Below are 20898 nucleotides of genomic sequence, written 5' to 3' on the forward strand. Positions count from 1 at the left end.
CACATATAACAACAGAGTAAACGTGTCAAATATGTTCCCTTGTTTCAGTGAACTTTAGCTTTATACACTTTATGAAGCTCTGCGTGTTTTAACAGAGCCGTGGTAAGTGTCCGTGACACAGTTCATGAGAAGTGAGAAAGCAGCTAAACCACTTTCATACAATTCACTGTGTGAAAAGACATTATATAGACCACTCTCTTTGGCCTTGCATTCACAGCAATTTTTTTTATAGATTAAGAGACCTCAGACACGCCATGAGTGAGGAAGTGTTTTTGGTGACTTGGACTTCATCTAGTGTTGAGTCAACAGTCTCAGTCGAGCTGCAGCAGGACGGAAGAGTCTTTAAGTAATACAGCAATGTGGACCTTTAATGGATACTGTCTTTACATCTTTGTCATACTAATCTTTGGGAATCTCCAGGGTATGTACAGAGATAAATATGGGGCATTTTTTTAATGCACGTTGAGGTATAAACTGTTGATTATTCAATGAGCTTTCTTCATAATGTTGTAAGTCAGGGGCAAAAATTTTTACACAGACTTGGGAAAATGTTCAGAAATGAACAATACACAGCAAGAATGACTGCATAAAGTTTTTTTTTTCGTTGCATATTGTATTACACTGAATTGTCCAAATATAAGCATTAATTTAAAAAAAAGTTGAAAAGAAAATGTTGTGCTGTGAATATATTTTCTAAAATGCGTGAGGTTTGAAGTTATATTGCAAAACCATCCTGGACTGTTAGGATTGCTAAACATTATGCTTTTCATTTTACATTCAGTACATTTTTAAAATGTCATTCTATTACCTTTAATAACATTTACTGGTATTTGTCATTTGTCACTACAGTAACAGGACGCTACTGCTGTTTAACATGTTTCTCGTGTAGCTGTCTTACCACTCTATCTTTTAGAAAAAAAATATGGTTAGGTTCAGAAAACCTCAGGCCTTATCTATGAAAGAAAAAAAATGGGTGTAATTGTATAGTATGCATTTTGTACTAGCTACTTGGTTACTGCAAATTATAAGAATATTACAATTATAAATATTTTTTCATGTATGTATTTCATGTATTTTTTCATGTATATAGAAATGCACCACATTTCTATATTTACATGTAACACATACACAACACTTATGCACTCTCTTAACACACTGTCTATCTCACTCTCACACACATGCACACAATTTGTGCACTATATTTACATGTAACATTCATACACACAACTCATGCACTAAATTTTTATATTTAAATGTAACACTCATGCACTGTCTTCACTCTCTCACTCATATATGAACACATACTTCACTCTCTTAATACACACTGTCTTTCTCTCACTCACTGTAAGATACAACTCATGCACTCTCGACACACACCCTCTCTTAGACACACACACCACTCATGCATGATGCACTACATTTCTATATTTACATGAAACACACTCACTGGTATACACAACACTCGTGCACTCTGAACACACACTCACCCACACACCACCCATGCACTACATTTCTATATTCACATATAACACACACAACACTCATGCACTCTGAACATACACTCTCTCACACACACAACTTATGCACTTCATTTTTGTATTTACATGTAACATATCACACACACTGAAAAAAATGGCCTGTTAAATTAACACAAAAAAATCTTGTACATCGGTTGCACTTATTAAAATCATATCCACTAAGACCAACTAAGTCATGTTCAGTCAAACAAACATGACTTAATTGGTCTTAGTGGATATGATTTTAATAAGTGCAACCGATGTACAAGATTTGTGTTAATTTAACAGGCCATTTTTTTTCAGTGCACACACACAATTCGTATACTACAGCTCATCTATATCTACATGCAGTGCGCATACTTCCCCCCCCCCCCCCCCCTCTCTCTCTCACACACACGCACACCACTCATGCACTACACCTCATCTATGCCATGTGTTACATCAGTTTAAAGGCCAATTTATGCTGACAAGTCCTCGCAGATGGCATCGCAGATAGCGTCTGCGAAGCCCCCCCTTCACAGACGCTCTGCGCACACCTCCCAAAAATTGTGACCACCGCAGACAGCGTCGCAGACAAGAGGGCTCTGATTGGTCCACTCTACATCCACTGTACACGCACTTCCGCTTCCCTACTTTCCCGGTTTGGTTTGTTTTCACGACCGCCATTTTTAAAAATACGAGCGAAGATGGAGCAGCACGAAGAGCGGTTGATCGAGGAAGTACGTACATACGACTCCAGTTCTAGTCATTGTAAGGACAGCGGAGGATAAACACTCCACTAACCACACCCACCAACTACTCCTAGCGACTTCGCGCCCCCTTGCATTGTGGCGGTGAATAACATCGCGCACACCTATTACTCCCCGCTCAACGATAAATTACAACTGTCTGCGAAAGCCTTGTCGCAAGAGCATGCAGAGCCCCTAACACTTTCTCTCACGCGCACACAAACACATTTTGTAACTCAACACATTGTTTGTACAGTACTTACAATGGACAATATCACAACATGTGTTTACATATGTTGTATGTATGAGTTAAGTATACAAGTATTTTCCTTTTCCTGAGCAAAGCACTCTTTATTCAAGCCTGAATAATATCCTTACTCCTTCCCAGGTGCCTGGGACAGGTGATCTTTTAGTTTTTACTTTTGCATTTTAGTAGTGATCGTTAAAATCCTGATGCTTAACTGGAGTAAACAAGTTGGATAGTTTCTTTGTTTTGCAGATGCTTTGTTACATAAATTAATACATTAATTTCTGACCTCTTGGCTCACATGGGTTTTGTTCATGAGTTAGGCACCAGATATGCCACCAGATACATCAGAATACAGGAAATCAAATCTAGCTAATTCAAAATTTCCCAGGGGAGGACCTCCAGAACCCCCCCCCCCCCCCCCCCCCTTTATTTAGTCACAGCATGGCCACCCCTTGGCCACCCCATGTAAAAAAAATTCTGGCTACACCACTGCATGCAAAGTAAACTGACACGTCATATAGTTCGTGTATAATGACAATTATTTTCAGCCTGAGCTTAGGTAAATGTTCCAGAGCTATTCTGGCATATCCACAAATAGCAGGTGTTTGTGCATGTGTTTATTACAGCCTTATTTCTATCATTTGATCAACTGATTTTTTTCCCCCCAGTATGGCTCTTATTTAGCTGGAATGAGAACCTACACAAACACATGACATTAGATTAGACTCCTAATATAAGTGAACTAGAAAATTGCCTACAATGGCATATGAGCAAGCATGCTTCAAAAATTGTACCAAAACTATTCTGTAATCTTGAAGGAACCTGATTGTGGAGCACATTGTGTTACCAAGTTCTTGGTGAGTTTGCTCTGTAAGACCAACAAATGTCTTTGGAATGTCTCAGTAATCATTCATCACTGTGTGTTTCCCTGAGCAAATCTATACTGACATAAATTCCAATTAACAGTGTGAGAATTGGGGCGGCACGGTGGTGTAGTGGTTAGCGCTGTCGCCTCACAGCAAGAAGGTCTGGGTTCGAGCCCCATGGCCAGTGAGGGCCTTTCTGTGCGGAGTTTGCATGTTCTCCCTGTGTCCGCGTGGGTTTCCTCCGGGTGCTCCGGTTTCCCCCACAGTCCAAAGACATGCAGGTTAGGTTAACTGGTGACTCTAAATTGACCGTAGGTGTGAATGTGAGTGTGAATGGTTGTCTGTGTGTATGTGTCAGCCCTGTGATGACCTGGCGACTTGTCCAGGGTGTACCCCGCCTTTTGCCCGTAGTCAGCTGGGATAGGCTCCAGCTCGCCTGCGACCCTGTAGAACAGGATAAAGCGGCTACAGATGATGAGATGAGAGATGAGTGTGAGAATTTTCACGCTGACAAAACACAGCAACATTGTGCTCTATAGTTGATGTTTATGTGTACTTCTCATATGTGTTTGTGTGATTGTGTTGATGCAAATGATAAAGAGGTGGTTTATACTGTCTGTCTGTTGCCATCCTCAGAGTTGAGGGTCAGCAATCCAGGAGGCCATTCTGCAAATTTCACAACTAGCTTGTCTGTGAAGGTTCTCAGTCAGTACGTTTACATGCACATCCAAATCGAGCTGCTGTCGGTAATCGAGCAAAGGGTCCCAGCAGGGGTGCCAGAGAAATCCAATCCTACATGCACACAAGGAAATCGAGCTATTGTGTGAGGTACATTGTGCACCCGAGCCACAGGTGGCGCTACATGCCCCATCGTGTTGGTACACTTCCGGTTGTCGTGATAAAGAAGAGCTATTCAAGAGTATAAATAAAGTTATCAGTTCCGTGTTCACAAGAAGAGTGTTTGTAGTTTGTATGTACGAACAGAATTGTTCCTAATAAAGTGGAGGCTAAGGTGAAGTGTCATGCCGACTGAGGCTGGGTTTTTTTTTTCGACTGAGGCTGTTGTGTTTCCCGCTTGTGGTCTCGTCACTCGTCACTTCCGGAAGGGGCAGTGCTGAAGTAAGTAGCTCGACTCCGTAGCTCGATAGGGTTTACATGCACTAAATAGCTCGGCAAAAATCGCATAATCTAGGTCGTGTAGCTCGATTACGAGAAATCAAGTTCGGTTCAATTTCAGCCTAGCTAAGGTGTTTCCATGCCATTTAGAACTTCGATTTCAGTCGAGCAACGGCAGAAATTCGATTTTCTCTATGTGCATGTAAACGCACTGAGTGCTAACCACTACACCACTGTGCCGCCTCAGTTTATACTGTTAGACACGAAATACTTTGTCTTTTGGAAACTGAAATGAGGTTTACCTGGCAAAAACCTCCATACAGTTATGGCATTGAAATAAACTTCGTGGTTCTCCAACCAGTCCTTGCAAGTCAAGTCATTTGTATAGCGCTTTTAACAATAAACATTGTTGCAAAGCAGCTTTACAGAATTTGAACGACTTAAAACATGAGCTACTTTTATCCCTAATCTATCCCCAATGAGCAAGCCTGTGGCGACGGTGGCAAGGAAAATCTCCCTCAGACGACATGAGGAAGAAACCTCGAGAGGAACCAGACTCAAAAGGGACCCCATCCTCATTTGGGCAACAACAGACAACATGACTATAACATTAACAGTTTTAACATGAAGTCAGTTTCGTTGATGTTATAAACTCTTCATTGATGGAAACTAGAGTGCAAAACTGTTCATGACAACCGTAGTCCTAAAGTTAGCAAGTCAACTGTAGTCCTCAGCCATAAAAGCACTCCTGTAAGAGTCCAGAGCGTCCTCCAGGTGTGACTTTCAACTGTCCTCATTTGGAACCACCCAAATGGTCCACATTCTACCTCTATTCCTGTGTTGTGAGTTGAGAGAGAGCAAAAAAAAATGTGGGCCATTTTGAGAAAATTTGAGAACCACAGAATAGTGCAGTGATGTAGGGGAGAGCAGTGATACTTGCGACACTTTCAGCTTTTGTAGATTGTGTGAAATTGAGGAATGTGTTAAGGACATTAGACACTGGATGCTTATAAATTTCCTTCTGCTTAACTCTGACAAGACTGAAGTACTTGTGCTAGGACCACATACAGCTAGAAGTAAGTTTTCTGATTACACAGTAACTCTGGATGGCCTTTCTGTTTCTTCACGTGCAGCAGTAAAAGACCTCGGAGTGATTATTGACCCCAGTCTTTCATTCGAAACTCACATTGATAACATCACCCGGATAGCTTTCTTTCATCTCAGAAATATTGCAAAGATAAGAAATTTAATGTCATTGCATGATGCAGAAAAACTAGTCCATGCTTTCGTTACCTCCAGGTTGGATTATTGTAATGCCTTACTGTCTGGATGTTCCAATAAGTGCATAAACAAGCTCCAGTTAGTTCAAAATGCCGCAGCAAGAGTCCTTACTAGAACTAGAAAATATGACCACATCACGCCTGTCTTATCCACACTGCATTGGCTCCCAATCAAATTTCGTATTGATTATAAAATACTACTATTGACCTTTAAAGCACTAAATGGTCTCGCACCACAGTACCTGAGTGAACTTCTGCTCCTCTATGACCCGCCACGCCTACTTAGATCAAAAGGTGCAGGCTATCTGCTGGTACCTCGTATAGTGAAGGCTACATCAGGGGGCAGAGCCTTTTCTTACAAAGCCCCACTGTTATGGAACAGCCTTCCAAGTAATGTTCGGGAATCAGACACAGTCTCAGCATTTAAGTCTAGGCTGAAAACATATCTGTTTAGTCAAGCCTTTTGTTAATGGTGTTTATGAGGTAAAGGAGTAGATCTGGAGGGTCCTCAGACATAGAGTGTTTTGGTAAACTGGGATGTATGGATGCTGTCAGTCCCCACTCGCTTGCTCACTCGAGTTTGTTGACGGTGCAGTGGCTGGCTGCTTTATGTCCCGGGGCTCCCTCATGCCTGTGTTACCTTCTGGCTCTCTCCTTTTAGTTATGCTGTCATAGTTAGTTGCCGGAGTCCCTGCTTGTACTCGGTGCAATATGTATACTGTTCCTACTTATTCAGGTGACATTGGGCATACCTAACCACCTGTGTTTTCTTTCTCTCCCCCCCCCCCACCCCCCCCCACCCCAAATCTGTCCCTCTGAGTTACATGGAGTCAACAGGAAATCTTTTGGTGGAGATGGTGGGGACCTTGACTGGCTATCGTAGCCTGCAGGGAATCGGCCGTCAGACATTCTGTCGCATGTCCCAGACCCGGTGAAATGTAACTGAATTGTCTTGGCCAGGCCTAAGGGTCCCATCTGCATCTCATCATTGCTGAGGAGTGTGCTCCCATCACCCAATCAAGCATCCAGCCAGAGCAGGTCATGATATATTTTTTACCATATTAACATGCCATTGTGCGTCATGCCTGATGTAAAGACTCTCGTCTCTGCGAGCCTACCACACAGATTTAATACTTGTCATTTTTAGGGCATACCTAACAACGTGTTTTCTTTCTCTCTCTCTCTCTTCCCCCCCCCCATCTGTCCCTCTGAGTTACATGTTGATCCTGGGATTGAGATGCTGGCCTCTTCTGCCCCTCGGACCTGCTTGATCCATCCTGGTGCCCTGTGTCTGGTCGGAGTTTTATCGCCCCACTCCTGTGAAGGACGGCCCCATGAGGACAGTTGAGGGTTATACCTGTTAAAACTGTTAATATTATAGTCAGGCTGTCTGTTGTTGCCCAAATGAGGATGGGTTCCCTTTTGAGTCTGGTTCCTCTCGAGGTTTCTTCCTCATGTCGTCTGAGGGAGTTTTTCCTTGCCACCGTCGCCACAGGCTTGCTCATTGGGGATAGATTAGGGATAAAATTAGCTCATGTTTTAAGTCGTTCAAATTCTGTAAAGCTGCTTTGCGACAATGTTTATTGTTAAAAGTGCTGTACAAATAAACTTGATTTGAAACTTGATTTGATTTGAAATTATTTGCAGATAGCGTCACATTCATATTGCATTAGAGTGTATTTACTGTACCCTCTTACCACATTAGTTTGTCAGCTTGTCACATATACTGGCCTTCAGGCTTCACTTTTTCTGTTATTGTTGTTTGCAGGGAGACATGAGACATTGAGGGGCGATATGGGACGATATGTTGGGAGACTTGGGTCATAGTGGGGAGATATGGAACAAAAATAAAATATCTAAGCTTAAATGTTTAATTTTTATTTATTATCAAAATTTGTACCACATGAACTGTATGAACCCACAATGCTGGTACAGCTATAGAAAACATGTCAGTTTACCCAAAACCTGATGAAACAAAACAGTTTCATTCTCAAGAAGGAATGAAATAAGTTTAATAGTAATAATAATAATAAGAGGAAGGAGAAGAAGAATTTACATTTATAGTGTGCAGGCTGCATGAATATATGATTATCTGCACAGCACAAAGATTAACTATAAAACAATATCTACTTATTAAAAGCTAAAAATATGCAATAATATAAAAATGAGCTAAAACTATGATAAAAATATAATATAGAAAAAAAAAGATAGAATAAATCTTACTTATAAAAGCCAACTTAAAGAAATGCGTCTTCGACATATTCTTAAAATTGTCCAAAGTTCTACAGTTACGAATACTACTTGGTAACGAGTTCCATAGTTTGGGGGCAGCAGCACAAAAAGTCTTGTCCCCCAATGTCCTCTGTGTTCGCTGTCTTAGAAACTCAAGAAGAAACCCATTATTTGCTCTCAAAGAATAGCATGATGTACCCTTTGTGATAATTAAGTAATTAATATATTCTGGGACTAGCCTGTGAATAGCCTTAAATGTAATTACTAGTATCTTAAATTTAATTCTAAATTGCACTGGCAGCCAGTGAAACTTAAAAAGCACAGGCGATATCTGATCAAAACATGAAACATTGCAACTAAGGTGCACAGCTGCGTTCTGGACATGCTGTAACCTCGAGAACTGTGTTTGCAGCAAACCATATAATAAACACAGTAGTCAATTCTACTAATGACTAGAGCATGCACTAACTTCTTAGTTGATTCAGTTGATAGAAACTTTCTAATGCATCTAATGTTGTGCAAATGAAAATAAGACACTACAAATCTTATGTGTCCCCATACAAAGTTGCTGATCAAACCAGCAGCCCAGATTCTTGGCCTCTTGAGCTGGAATAATCTAATGATCACCAACAGCAAGACAGCCTGTGATGACCTTAGACAATCATTATCTTGTTCCTATAAATAAATATTCAGTTTTATCATCATTAAGCTTGAACCGGTCAGTCAGCATCCATTGATGTACAGTATGTCCTCTATACAATGCTGCATTGCTGTAACTGCTTCATCTTGACTTGCTTACGAATCAGGTTTAAATGAAAGATAAAGCTGGGAGTCATCCACATAACAATGAACGCTAGGTAGATGTGAGTTTACAGTCTCAAAAAGCTTGAATGCATAAATGATAAACAATACAGGATCGGGACGTTTAATCCTCATGCAGGTACACGCCCACATTTTTAACAAAAATTTTTTAAACAATTTTATATTTGTAAACCACAAGAAAAAACCTGTAACATGATGAACTGTCCCAATTCTTGGGCGGCATGGTGGTGTAGTGGTTTGCACGGTTGCCTCACAGCAAAAAGGTTCTGGGTTCGAACCCAGCAGCCAGCAAGGGCCTTTCTGTGTGGAGTTGGCATGTTGTCTGTGTGGGTTTCCTCTGGGTCCTCCAGTTTCCCCCACAGTCTAAAGACATGTGGTTAGGTTAATATGGGACGGCCTTGGGCTGAGGTGTCCTTGAGCGAGGCACCGAACTCCCAACTGGGGAGCTGTTAGCATGGCTGCCCACTGCTCTGGGTGTGTGTGTGCTCATTGTGCATGTGTGTTCACATGGGTTAAATGCAGAGAGGAAAGTTCATAAGTGTGTGATGAATAAAGTTGTGCTTTCTTTCTCTCCCCATCTGGCCATTTTGAAAAAAAATCACCCCCTCCCCCCAGAATTTAAGTTGATTAAATAATATTATATATGGTAACTCTAGGCTACATACTTTAATTTCTAACAAATCCCCAATTCACCAGTGCACATTACACTATAAAATGGAGGTGAAGGCGAAGTACAAAATACAAGTTTTGGTTGATAAAAATATTGAACTGCATGGACCTCACTGCAGTGTCCAGCTTTGTGGCTCCAAAAGAAGTAGGTTACTCTTAGGGGCAACATATAACTTCTGATGTAATCTAAAGCCTGATTGGTTGAAATTAATTTATGGGAGTATAAACTGGCCCAAGTCTTCCCCATCCCAAGTCTCCCCGCTGTCCCCTATTTGGTGTGTTGTTTGTGCCATGAAAATCTCACAGGCCTCAAATATACTGCTTAATTTATGGAAAGTGATAGATAGACAATCAGGTGTATTGGGTATGTGCCCAATGACCTTTGTTACTGGGGGGCAACAACCATTGATAGAATGCAACTTATGAGACTGATTGGAATGGTGGCCCTGAATGGCAAATCACAACCACAATGGGAAAACACAACAAATCGCAAAACTGAAAACACATCCACAAAGCGGGGCGGCACGGTGGTGTAGTGGTTAGCGCTGTCGCCTCACAGCAAGAAGGTCCGGGTTCGAGCCCCGTGGCCGGCGAGGGCCTTTCTGTGCGGAGTTTGCATGTTCTCCCCGTGTCCGCGTGGGTTTCCTCCGGGTGCTCTGGTTTCCCCCACAGTCCAAAGACATGCAGGTTAGGCTAACTGGTGACTCTAAATTGACCGTAGGTGTGAATGTGAGTGTGAATGGTTGTCTGTGTCTATGTGTCGGCCCTGTGATGACCTGGCGACTTGTCCAGGGTGTACCCCGCCTTTCGCCTGTAGTCAGCTGGGATAGGCTCCAGCTTGCCTGCGACCCTGTAGAACAGAATAAAGCAGCTAGAGATAATGAGATGAGATGAGACATCCACAAAGCAGAAAATCCAATGACATTAAATTCTTGATCCACAGCCAAAAAAGAGAAAAAAAATCTCTGACTAAGGCACTCCAGATTAAAATGTCTTTAATATTTTAGACAAGTCCTACAGTACATGGACAAATTAAAAACAAAGCCCACGCGTAGCGGCATGGGTGCCTTCTTCAGGGCAATATCACAAAGGAACAAGGTAGCTTTGTTCAAGATGTAGAAAAGGACAGGTGAAGACAATTGGATAATTAGTCCTGAAACTCTACACATTGCTGAGTCCGCCTCTCACACAGCTCCCAGCACTAAAAAATTTTTCATCAAAAACTGTCAATCAATGGCTTGGGCCCGCCTCTCACACGGCTCCCAAACCAAGACAGCCATCATTCAAAATATTGCAAAAACATCAAAAATACACATATATTCCAGTCACTGCAAGTATACACAACCCACATACATGCACAAAGGGTACAGAGAGAGAGAAAAAAATATAAAAGTCTTTTCTTTCAGATAGAACCATGCAAAGCCAAAAACCATCACAAAAAAGGTGTGTGGTCTATTTCCTCATTCAAGCCTGGAAACTCCATTGCTTTTAACTTCCAAATCCAAAAAGTTTCCCGTTGTAATAGTAACTTCAGTTTGTCACCTCCACGGATTGATGTTTTTACAATTTCAATGCCTTGGATTTTCAGGCTTTAGTCAGGCACTCTTTGTATAGACAACTTAAGGGCACAGCCATGGGTGCATGTTTTGCGCCAAATTATGCCAACTTGTTTTTGGGAAGAACAATACATTTATAATCAATCTAAAAATCTTTTCTGCGATAAGCTGGTGTTCTGGGGGCGATTCATTGATGATATTCTGTTGATTTGGTCAGGAACTGAGAGTGAGCTTTTGCAGTTTCATGAGTACTTGAACCTTACGAATCCAAATATAAAACTGTCTATTGAATACTCAAGAACATCAATCAGTTTTTTGGATTTGTTGATTTCCATTGATGAGAATGTCTTGCATACTTCTATATATAGGAAGAGTACTGACAGAAATATGTTATTGAGAGCTGATAGCTTTCATACAAAGAGTCTCAAAAACAATATTCCCTTTGGCCAGTTTCAGCGTCTTAGACGCATCTGTGATAAAGACACTGATTTTGAGGAGCAGGCCCAGGATATGAAATCAAGGTTTTGTGTAAGAGGTTATTCACCTGAGCTAATTGATAATGCCATAGTGAAGGCTCGCTCAATACCTCGCTCTGATCTTCTAAAAAAGAAAAATAAGAAAACTGGTCGAGCCAAGACCACTACTAGATCATATTTTGTTACCCAATATAACAGTTGTGCCCAAAGAATGAAAAGAATAATTACATCTAATTGGAAAATAATGCAGAGTGATCCACTTTTGAGACGTGTCTTTTCAGATCCACCTATTACTGTATTCCAGAGAGCACCAACCATAAAAGATAAACTCGTAAGGAGCTATTTACCAGCTCCCAAACAAAAAACATGGTTACAGACAGAGCTAAGGGGAACTTATAAATGTGGTTCCTGTAAACACTGTGGAGGAGTTGTCCAAAGTAAATGTTTTCATGACCTGAGGACACAGAGAGAGTACAAGACAAATGGGTTTATTAATTGCAATTCAGAATATGTGGTGTATTGCCTGAGATGCCCATGTGGATGTTTTTATGTGGGTAGGACGAAAAGAAAATTAAAAGAGCATTTTTATGAACATAAATATGCAATAAGAATTCAGAATGAGGATTATCCTATGGCCAAGCATTATAAAGATGCACATCACAGTGACCCTTCAAGCCTGAAAATCCAAGGCATTGAAATTGTAAAAACATCAATCCGTGGAGGTGACAAACTGAAGTTACTATTACAACGGGAAACTTTTTGGATTTGGAAGTTAAAAGCAATGGAGTTTCCAGGCTTGAATGAGGAAATAGACCACACACCTTTTTTGTGATGGTTTTTGGCTTTGCATGGTTCTATCTGAAAGAAAAGACTTTTATATTTTTTTCTCTCTCTCTGTACCCTTTGTGCATGTATGTGGGTTGTGTATACTTGCAGTGACTGGAATATATGTGTATTTTTGATGTTTTTGCAATATTTTGAATGATGGCTGTCTTGGTTTGGGAGCCGTGTGAGAGGCGGGCCCAAGCCATTGATTGACAGTTTTTGATGAAAAATTTTTTAGTGCTGGGAGCTGTGTGAGGGGCGGACTCAGCAATGTGTAGAGTTTCAGGACTAATTATCCAATTGTCTTCACCTGTCCTTTTCTACATCTTGAACAAAGCTACCTTGTTCCTTTGTGATATTGCCCTGAAGAAGGCACCCATGCCGCTACGCGTGGGCTTTGTTTTTAATTTGTCCATGTACTGTAGGACTTGTCTAAAATATTAAAGACATTTTAATCTGGAGTGCCTTAGTCAGAGATTTTTTTTCTCTTTTTTTGGCTGTGGATCTAGAATACCTTGGATTAAAGAGCACCCAAACCTAAAAAAAGACTCTAAATTATTGGAAAAAGAGCACGCCATAATCTAAAAAAACTGACATTAAATTCTTACCAGAAATAGTAGGGACGTGCTATCAACAAGGATCGTCGCTGATTAGACAAACACACTGCCCATCAATGGTCCTTCTTCCCATATCCTGATTGCTTCACTGTTTCTGAGACCTGGGACCAAATGGCATGTGTGGTGCATTTCCTTCCAGTAAAAAAAAAAAAAAGGGCAGTGTGTTCATCCAATCAGTGATATCCAATCCTTATTGATAGCACGTTCCTACTATTTCTAGTAGACGTTAATGTCGCTTTTTGGTTATGTTTTTTTGTTTTGTTATTTGCATTTGTTGTGTTTTCCAATTTGTGGTTGTGATTTGCCCTTCAGGGCCACTATATGTGTGACTCAGCCATTACACTACCTACCAATATCAAGTTAATAGTTCGCGCATCTATAAAAGTAAAATCAAAGAATCTAAAATACATTTGGAAATGATGTTGGCGTTGGTCTAAATTTGCAACCAGTGATTGCTGCAATATTTTATGAGTATGAATGGAAGCTTGCTCACTTTTGTGTGCTTTTGGTTATGACATTGTGTAACTGTGTTGTGTAGAAGTGACAAAGTACACTCAAATTTGCATATAAGCAGTATATTTCATGAATGTAAAATGAAAAAAAAAAACACATGTGGACACTCAGTGCGGGAGATTTTTTGCACATACTGATGTGTTATGTTTTCCTCTGCTGCAGGTGTGTGTGTTGTTTTGGCCGACACAGTGATGAAGCTCAAAGCTGGGAGCTCCCTGGATCTTCCATTTCAATATCCAGTAAAATCAGGGTTATTAATTGAGTGGGCCTTCAATGAGAACACTTTTGCTGAATACAGTACAGACCAAAATTACACATTTCTGGAATCACAGTTCACTGGACGGTTAAAGGGGGATGATGATAAAGTTGGAGTAACTGTACAAGATCTTCAACCTCAAGACTCTGGAACCTTTGCAGTGGCTGCACTTGGCACTAAACCACAGCCTCCAACACAGATATTTAAAGTTTATATTCAAAGTAAGTATGATTTAATTTTATAAATGAAAATTTTAAATTTAAAGATTAATTACATAAACATTTATTGTTAATTGTTTCAACTCTCCTTGTCCATATATTTTAAATAAGTGGTTTTAGTCTGACTATCGCAAACTTATAGCTTTGTGAATGTGTTGTTGCAGTAAAATATTGCAGTTGCAGTTTCATGGGTTCCTTATTTGCGTGTGTGTGTGTGTGTGTGTATGTATGCATAGGTCCTATAACAGCTGTGCAGATTGAGAAGTCTCAAACATGGCTGACATCCAACAACAGTTGTGAAGTTGTTGTGAAGTGTGCAGCACCCGGAGCTGAGAGGGTCTCCTACTCATGGAGCGGCTATCAGACTGCAAGTGGAGCTCAGCTGCAGTTCAGTCTCTCACCAGCAGAAGGAGCTGTTACACTGAACTGTACTGCAGCTAACAGCATCAGCTACAGTTCTGCTTCAGAGACACTGAGCTGTGAGCAGAGCAAAACAAGTATATTTACACCTTACCTTCTGGTTTAAAAAAGGGGGGGGGGGGGGGGGCAAGATTGCAGGGTTCATATTTGTTGGTCTTTTCATGACCATTAAGCAACGTAGTTAGGTGTGCTGCTGAGATATCCAATCAAATCCACTTTTCTTTTTCTCATTCACTCCTGAGTGTGTGGTTTTAAGAATAGGGACATTTGTATAATTACTTTTTGAGGCTAAAGTTAGATTTTATTCAGAGATTAATAAGCTGGTTGACGAAATACACAGCTTGTTTGTTGCTAGATTTTACATCAATATTTTTATTGGAGTTTTGCGTGTGTTTAATTTATTTTTATTTTATTAAGCTTCCACCTGAGATAAAATAAATAAACACATAATTAAAAAAAAAAATTGGTGGGGGTCACACAACAGAGCTAGGCTCCAATAACAGTGTGCCCTATAATAATTAAAGAGGGGGGGGAGATATGGATATATATATATATATATATATATATATATATATATATATATATATATATATAACTAAATAATAAATATAAATACATCACATCACAAAAAATATAAATAAAACTAAATAATAATAATCTTTACTTAATTGATATTCAAAAGCCCATTCAGCAGAAACGTAAAAACTATTCGCCTCACAGAAACATGCTTGTGGATACCACGAATTACAATATATTCTAAAAATCTCATAACAAAAGAATATAAAATTTACAATTATAATATTCCAATTACTATGGCCAAATATCGTTTATACTATTTTGTGTGTGTGTGTGTGTGTGTGTGTGTGTGTGAGAGACATTATGATAAAAATGCTATTGCAGACTAACAATAGAACAGTTGGAGCATGGTAAAATGAAATGTCTCTGATCTGGAATATGACGTGTATAAGAGAAAATGAAAGTGGGGCACAATGGACTTGTGGTGAAGTGTGCATTTGACTCAGAATGCAAGTTGATTATTTTAAATTATTTTAAATTGAATATTATTTTTAATAGATTTGGGTGGAGGGTGGCATAGTGGTGTAGTGGTTAGCGCTGTCGCCTCACAGCAAGAAGGTCCGGGTTCGAGCCCCGTGGCCGGCGAGGGCCTTTCTGTACGGAGTTTGCATGTTCTCCCCGTGTCCGCGTGAGTTTCCTCCGGGTGCTCCGGTTTCCCCCACAGTCCAAAGACACGCAGGTTAGGTTAACTGGTGACTCTAAATTGACCGTAGGTGTGAATGTGAGTGTGAATGGTTGTCTGTGTCAGCCCTGTGATAACCTGGCGACTTGTCCAGGGTGTACCCCGCCTTTCGCCCATAGTCAGCTGGGATAGGCTCCAGCTTGCCTGCGACCATGTAGAACAGTATAAAGCGATTAGAGATAATGAGAATGAAATGAGATTAAATAGGCCTTGTGCACTCCAGTGTCACATTTAACACGTTACAGATAATGTTAAAGCTCATAGGCAACAGTTTTAATTTTATGCACATTTGAAACTTTATATGTTAAAAAATAAACTCTGTAATTTTCTTCTGGTCCCAAGAAGTATTGTTACTAAGTAATAATTAAAATAAGTTATCACGGATCGTGGTGAATTGCTGTTCGGCTATTTTCGTGACCACTCGGCGCGTGACGTCATTTAAGTCAAACAAATCACTTGAGTTGAGTCCACTTCCGTTTACTTACATTGCCGTTCTGCTTGAGTGCAGACGTGCATTCAGGAATTTCCAAAGAAAAAACATGCCTTATTGTTGTGCAGTGAATTGTAACAATGGGACTGGTTCAGGAAGAAGTTTTTACCTTTTTCCGAGAGAGGAGAAGAGGCGGAGAGAGTGGATTGTGCGTGTGAAGTGAGAGGATTGGCAGCTGGGTAAATACGCCGCTCTGTGCTCTGATCACTTCGAGGAGGATTCATTTTTGAAGAATCCCCATCTGTTGGAGAGTTTAGGTGTCAGTGTTGGACAGAGAAGGCTCAAACCTGACACTGTTCCAACAAAATTCGAGCACAAAAGCAAGCAGTCAAAGAAGAAATGGACCAGCAATGCTCAAGCAAAAAGGAGAAGATTGGACGTAAACATTTTTACCTTTGCTTGCAATTTTTCAAGTAAAGAATCCTGAGGGATCCTGTACAATCATTGTGTAAATGAGACAAAAGGGATAGTCTGTCATGGCTACCTGCTAGCATGCTAACATGCTATTGACTAACATGATAAATGTCTGTGTGTGTGTGTGTGTGTGTGTGTGTGTGTGTGTCCGAACGCAAGTGTTCCTAATGAAGTGGCCACTAAGCTGAAGTTAATTTGTCACTGCTAAAATGATACCTGCGGGCATGCTAACATGCTAATGGTTCACATGCCATTTGCATGCTAAATGTATGTGTGTGTTTATACAGACACACGTGCTCCTAATAATGTGGCCATTAAGTTGAAGTTGATTATTCACAGCTAACATGCTAACTGCTAGCCTGCTAACATGCTCAATGTATGTCTGTGCATAGTTTTACATAAGTGTTCCTAATAAAGTGGCCACCTGCTAGCATGCTATTGACTAACATGATTAATGTTTGTTTAGAGTAGGCTATAAATAGTATAATGCTTGTATTAATATTCGCAATAAATTATATTAGCAATATAAACGAATCCACATTCTACAACCCCGATTCCAAAAAAGTTGGGACAAAGTACAAATTGTAAATAAAAACGGAATGCAATGATGTAGAAGTTTCAAAATTCCATATTTTATTCAGAATAGAACATAGATGACATATCAAATGTTTAAACTGAGAAAATATATCATTTAAAGAGAAAAATTAGGTGATTTTAAATTTCATGACAAAAACACATCTCAAAAAAGTTGGGACAAGGCCATGTTTACCACTGTGAGACATCCCCTTTTCTCTTTACAACAGTCTGTAAACGTCTGGGGACTGAGGAGACAAGTTGCTCAAGTTTAGGGATAGGAATGTTAACCCATTCTTGTCTAATGTAGGATTCTAGTTGCTCAACTGTCTTAGGTCTTTTTTGTCGTATCTTCCGTTTTATGATGCGCCAAATGTTTTCTATGGGTGAAAGATCTGGACTGCAGGCTGGCCAGTTCAGTACCCGGACCCTTCTTCTACACAGCCATGATGCTGTAATTGATGCAGTATGTGGTTTGGCATTGTCATGTTGGAAAATTCAAGGTCTTCCCTGAAAGAGACATCATCTGGATGGGAGCATATGTTGCTCTAGAACCTGGATATACCTTTCAGCATTGATGGTGTCTTTCCAGATGTGTAAGCTGCCCATGCCACACGCACTAATGCAACCCCATACCATCAGAGATGCAGGCTTCTGAACTGAGCGCTGATAACAACTTAGGTCGCCCTTCTCCTCTTTAGTCCGAATGACACGGCGTCCCTGATTTCCATAAAGAACTTCAAATTTTGATTCGTCTGCCCACAGAACAGTTTTCCACTTTGCCACAGTCCATTTTAAATGAGCCTTGGCCCAGAGAAGACATCTGCGCTTCTGGATCATGTTTAGATACGGCTTCTTCTTTGAACTATCGAGTTTTAGCTGGCAACGGCGGATGGCACGGTGAACTGTGTTCACACATAATGTTCTCTGGAAATATTCCTGAGCCCATTTTGTGATTTCCAATACAGAAGCATGCCTGTATGTGATGCAGTGCCGTCTAAGGGCCCGAAGATCACGGGCACCCAGTATTGTTTTCCGGCCTTGACCCTTACACACAGAGATTCTTCCAGATTCTCTGAATCTTTTGATGATATTATGCACTGTAGATGATGATATGTTCAAACTCTTTGCAATTTTACACTGTCAAACTCCTTTCTGATATTGCTCCACTATTTGTCGGCGCAGAATTAGGGGGATTGGCGATCCTCTTCCCATCTTTACTTCTGAGAGCCGCTGCCACTCCAAGATGCTCTTTTTATACCCAGTCGTGTTAATGACCTATTGCCAATTGACCTAATGAGTTGCAATTTGGTCCTCCAGCTGTTCCTTTTTTGTACCTTTAACTTTTCCAGCCTCTTATTGCCCCTGTCCCAACTTTTTTGAGATGTGTTGCTGTCATGAAATTTCAAATGAGCCAATATTTGGCATGAAATTTCAAAATGTCTCACTTTCGACATTTGATATGTTGTCTATATTCTATTGTGAATACAATATCAGTTTTTGAGATTTGTAAATTATTGCATTCCGTTTTTATTTACAATTTGTACTTTGTCCCAACTTTTTTGGAATCGGGGTTGTATTATAGGGATTATGTGTGTGCCCCTGTGTGCATCAGTGGGTAACCCCATTAAATGTCCTGGTATGGGAGAGTTCACCAAACTAGAGCATGACATAACATTGCGCATGCGCGTACAATTGGTTGGCAAGAACTGTTCACAATGGCCAACAAAGTTGCATCATCGCCTAGTTTTCGTAGTCGTTTATTGCAGTATGCAAGTTCGTTGCCAACTGATGCTAAGCAAAGATATGCAGCAAAGCTTCTGTACAACAGTGGCACCAAAGTTTTGCCTGATCAGTTACGGACAAATGGGACCCAAATCCAGGCACCTGGCCTGACCTGACCTTCGGCGATATCTACCTGTATGTGATTGACACGCCTTCAGTATACACAAAAGAATCAATAAAAGCCTACAGGTCTCTTGATGCATATGTAACCCCTCATAAAACCTGTGTTGTGAAGTGCTTGAAGGACGAGGAGACGTGGGACAGTGCAGCAAAATTTATTTACCCTGGGATGCACAAAATAACACGGGAGGTCTGCAGGGCAGCGCAGGCTTGCATACACAAAAGAAAGCACTCACTCACTCTCCAGGACCTGTGAGAGAGCATATGAATAAAATCAAATAAAACAGAAAAGAGCCTAACAAGGAATTGATTATGTACCTGGGATGCACAAAATAACATGGGAGGTCAGCAGGGCAACGCACTGCAGGCTTGCATACACAAAAGAAAGCTAGCGTGGGGAGAGATAATGAATTAGCTGTACGCACGTGTGCTCTGTAAACTCCGACATAACATGCTCAAATTGACATTAAAAATAATATAACATACACTGACAATGACTACAAGTGTTCAGACACAATATACACCAATGAGTGTCGATTTAGAATGTTAACACGAGCATGAATATTTAATTACATTCGGAGCGCTGTTTACATAGAACTTACCACTCGCTCACTCTCCAGGAACTGTGAGAGAGAGCCAAGCAGTTCTGCCTCTAGAGGTCGGTATTCACGTGAAAAGCTGGGTGCAAGTGGGATCAATATATATACTGTTACATTCTCCCCCTCTTAATTCCACTTGCACACAAAAAACACAACAAAACCAATGCTCCTGCATCAGACATCCCAGCAACAAACATCCATGGCAAGTAGAATACCCAGGTACAAGGATAACACACTTCAGAACATTATTACACATTATACACATCACAAAGATCTTGAATTGAAATAGGCATATCATCCTGAGATACACCTCCGTCAACCAAAGGTTGTTCATCTAAGAACTCGTGAGGGTGACACAAACCCTACAAAGATGACCTACGAAGTGCCATTTACACTTCACACATTCAATTCAGTATCAGCATGCACAATAACATGCCACATCAACATCATAATACCAAGAAGCCACTTAAAAATGAAAGAGAAGAAAAGTAGGAAAATAGTAGAAGAGGAAGACTCTACATTAACCAACTTTTGTAACACTAAGAACTGAACTTGCCCACTTCCGAAGTCTACTGGCTGGAGAGGCAAGTGTTTTCTGAGCAGACATATTGTAAATTAGTCTATTCACTGGTCGAATAATCCGACCCACTCTAGACCTACGTGTAGGAGTGTCAGGCACGTGTTGGGCTTCTGTAGGCACAGGGGAATGTAGGGGCATGGTGTGTCTGTGTGGTACAGTGGTGCCCAGACTAACACTGTCAACTGCACTGGCACTCGCATCAGAATCACAGGTCTCCTGGTCTGGCACTGCACTGGCAATTTCAGCACTGTCAGTCGGAGAGTTATTGTCCGCTGTCAGCTCAGCCATACCAGGGGTTTCTGAATGTAGAATACGGTCAGGGCTTTCAAAGCCAGGCTCTTCAAAAGGACTGTGAGATACCCATTCATTTGTTAGGACAGTTTTGTCTACGCACTCTGAGTGCTGGTTGGAGGAAAACATGGTGTTGTCATCACACTCTCTACAGGAGGAATCCAACGATACACACTCACTCTCTGCTTCAGTCATGACAGGGAGAAAATTCACACACAGGAGCATGTTACGATGAACGACTTTAGTCTGTCCAGTTACTGGATTGAGAATTTTGAAAATATGAGTCTTTGGATCAGTGTCAGTTACAGTGTAAACAACGTTTTCCCACCTGTCTGCCAACTTCTTTCGGCCTCTCTCACCCTTGTTAGCAAGCAGCACTCTGTCACCGCACACAATCTGGCCACCCTTCACCCGCCGGTTGTAGACT

General features: G+C 40.8%; 1 protein-coding gene across 1 annotated transcript in view; it reads left to right on the forward strand.

The window, feature by feature from the left end:
* Nucleotides 1-274: 274 nt before the first annotated feature.
* LOC132873997 (SLAM family member 8-like) overlaps nt 275-20898 on the forward strand; it is a 35908-nt gene continuing 15284 nt past the window's right edge. Inside the window, exons 1-3 of the mRNA XM_060909888.1 lie at nt 275-421; nt 13630-13944; nt 14178-14438. Of these exons, the coding sequence (XP_060765871.1) occupies nt 358-421; nt 13630-13944; nt 14178-14438 (640 nt within the window). The 5' untranslated portion in view covers nt 275-357. The remainder of the gene's footprint in view (nt 422-13629; nt 13945-14177; nt 14439-20898) is intronic.

Source organism: Neoarius graeffei, chromosome 1, assembly GCF_027579695.1.
Source record: "Neoarius graeffei isolate fNeoGra1 chromosome 1, fNeoGra1.pri, whole genome shotgun sequence".
In the NCBI taxonomy this organism is placed as follows: domain Eukaryota; kingdom Metazoa; phylum Chordata; class Actinopteri; order Siluriformes; family Ariidae; genus Neoarius; species Neoarius graeffei.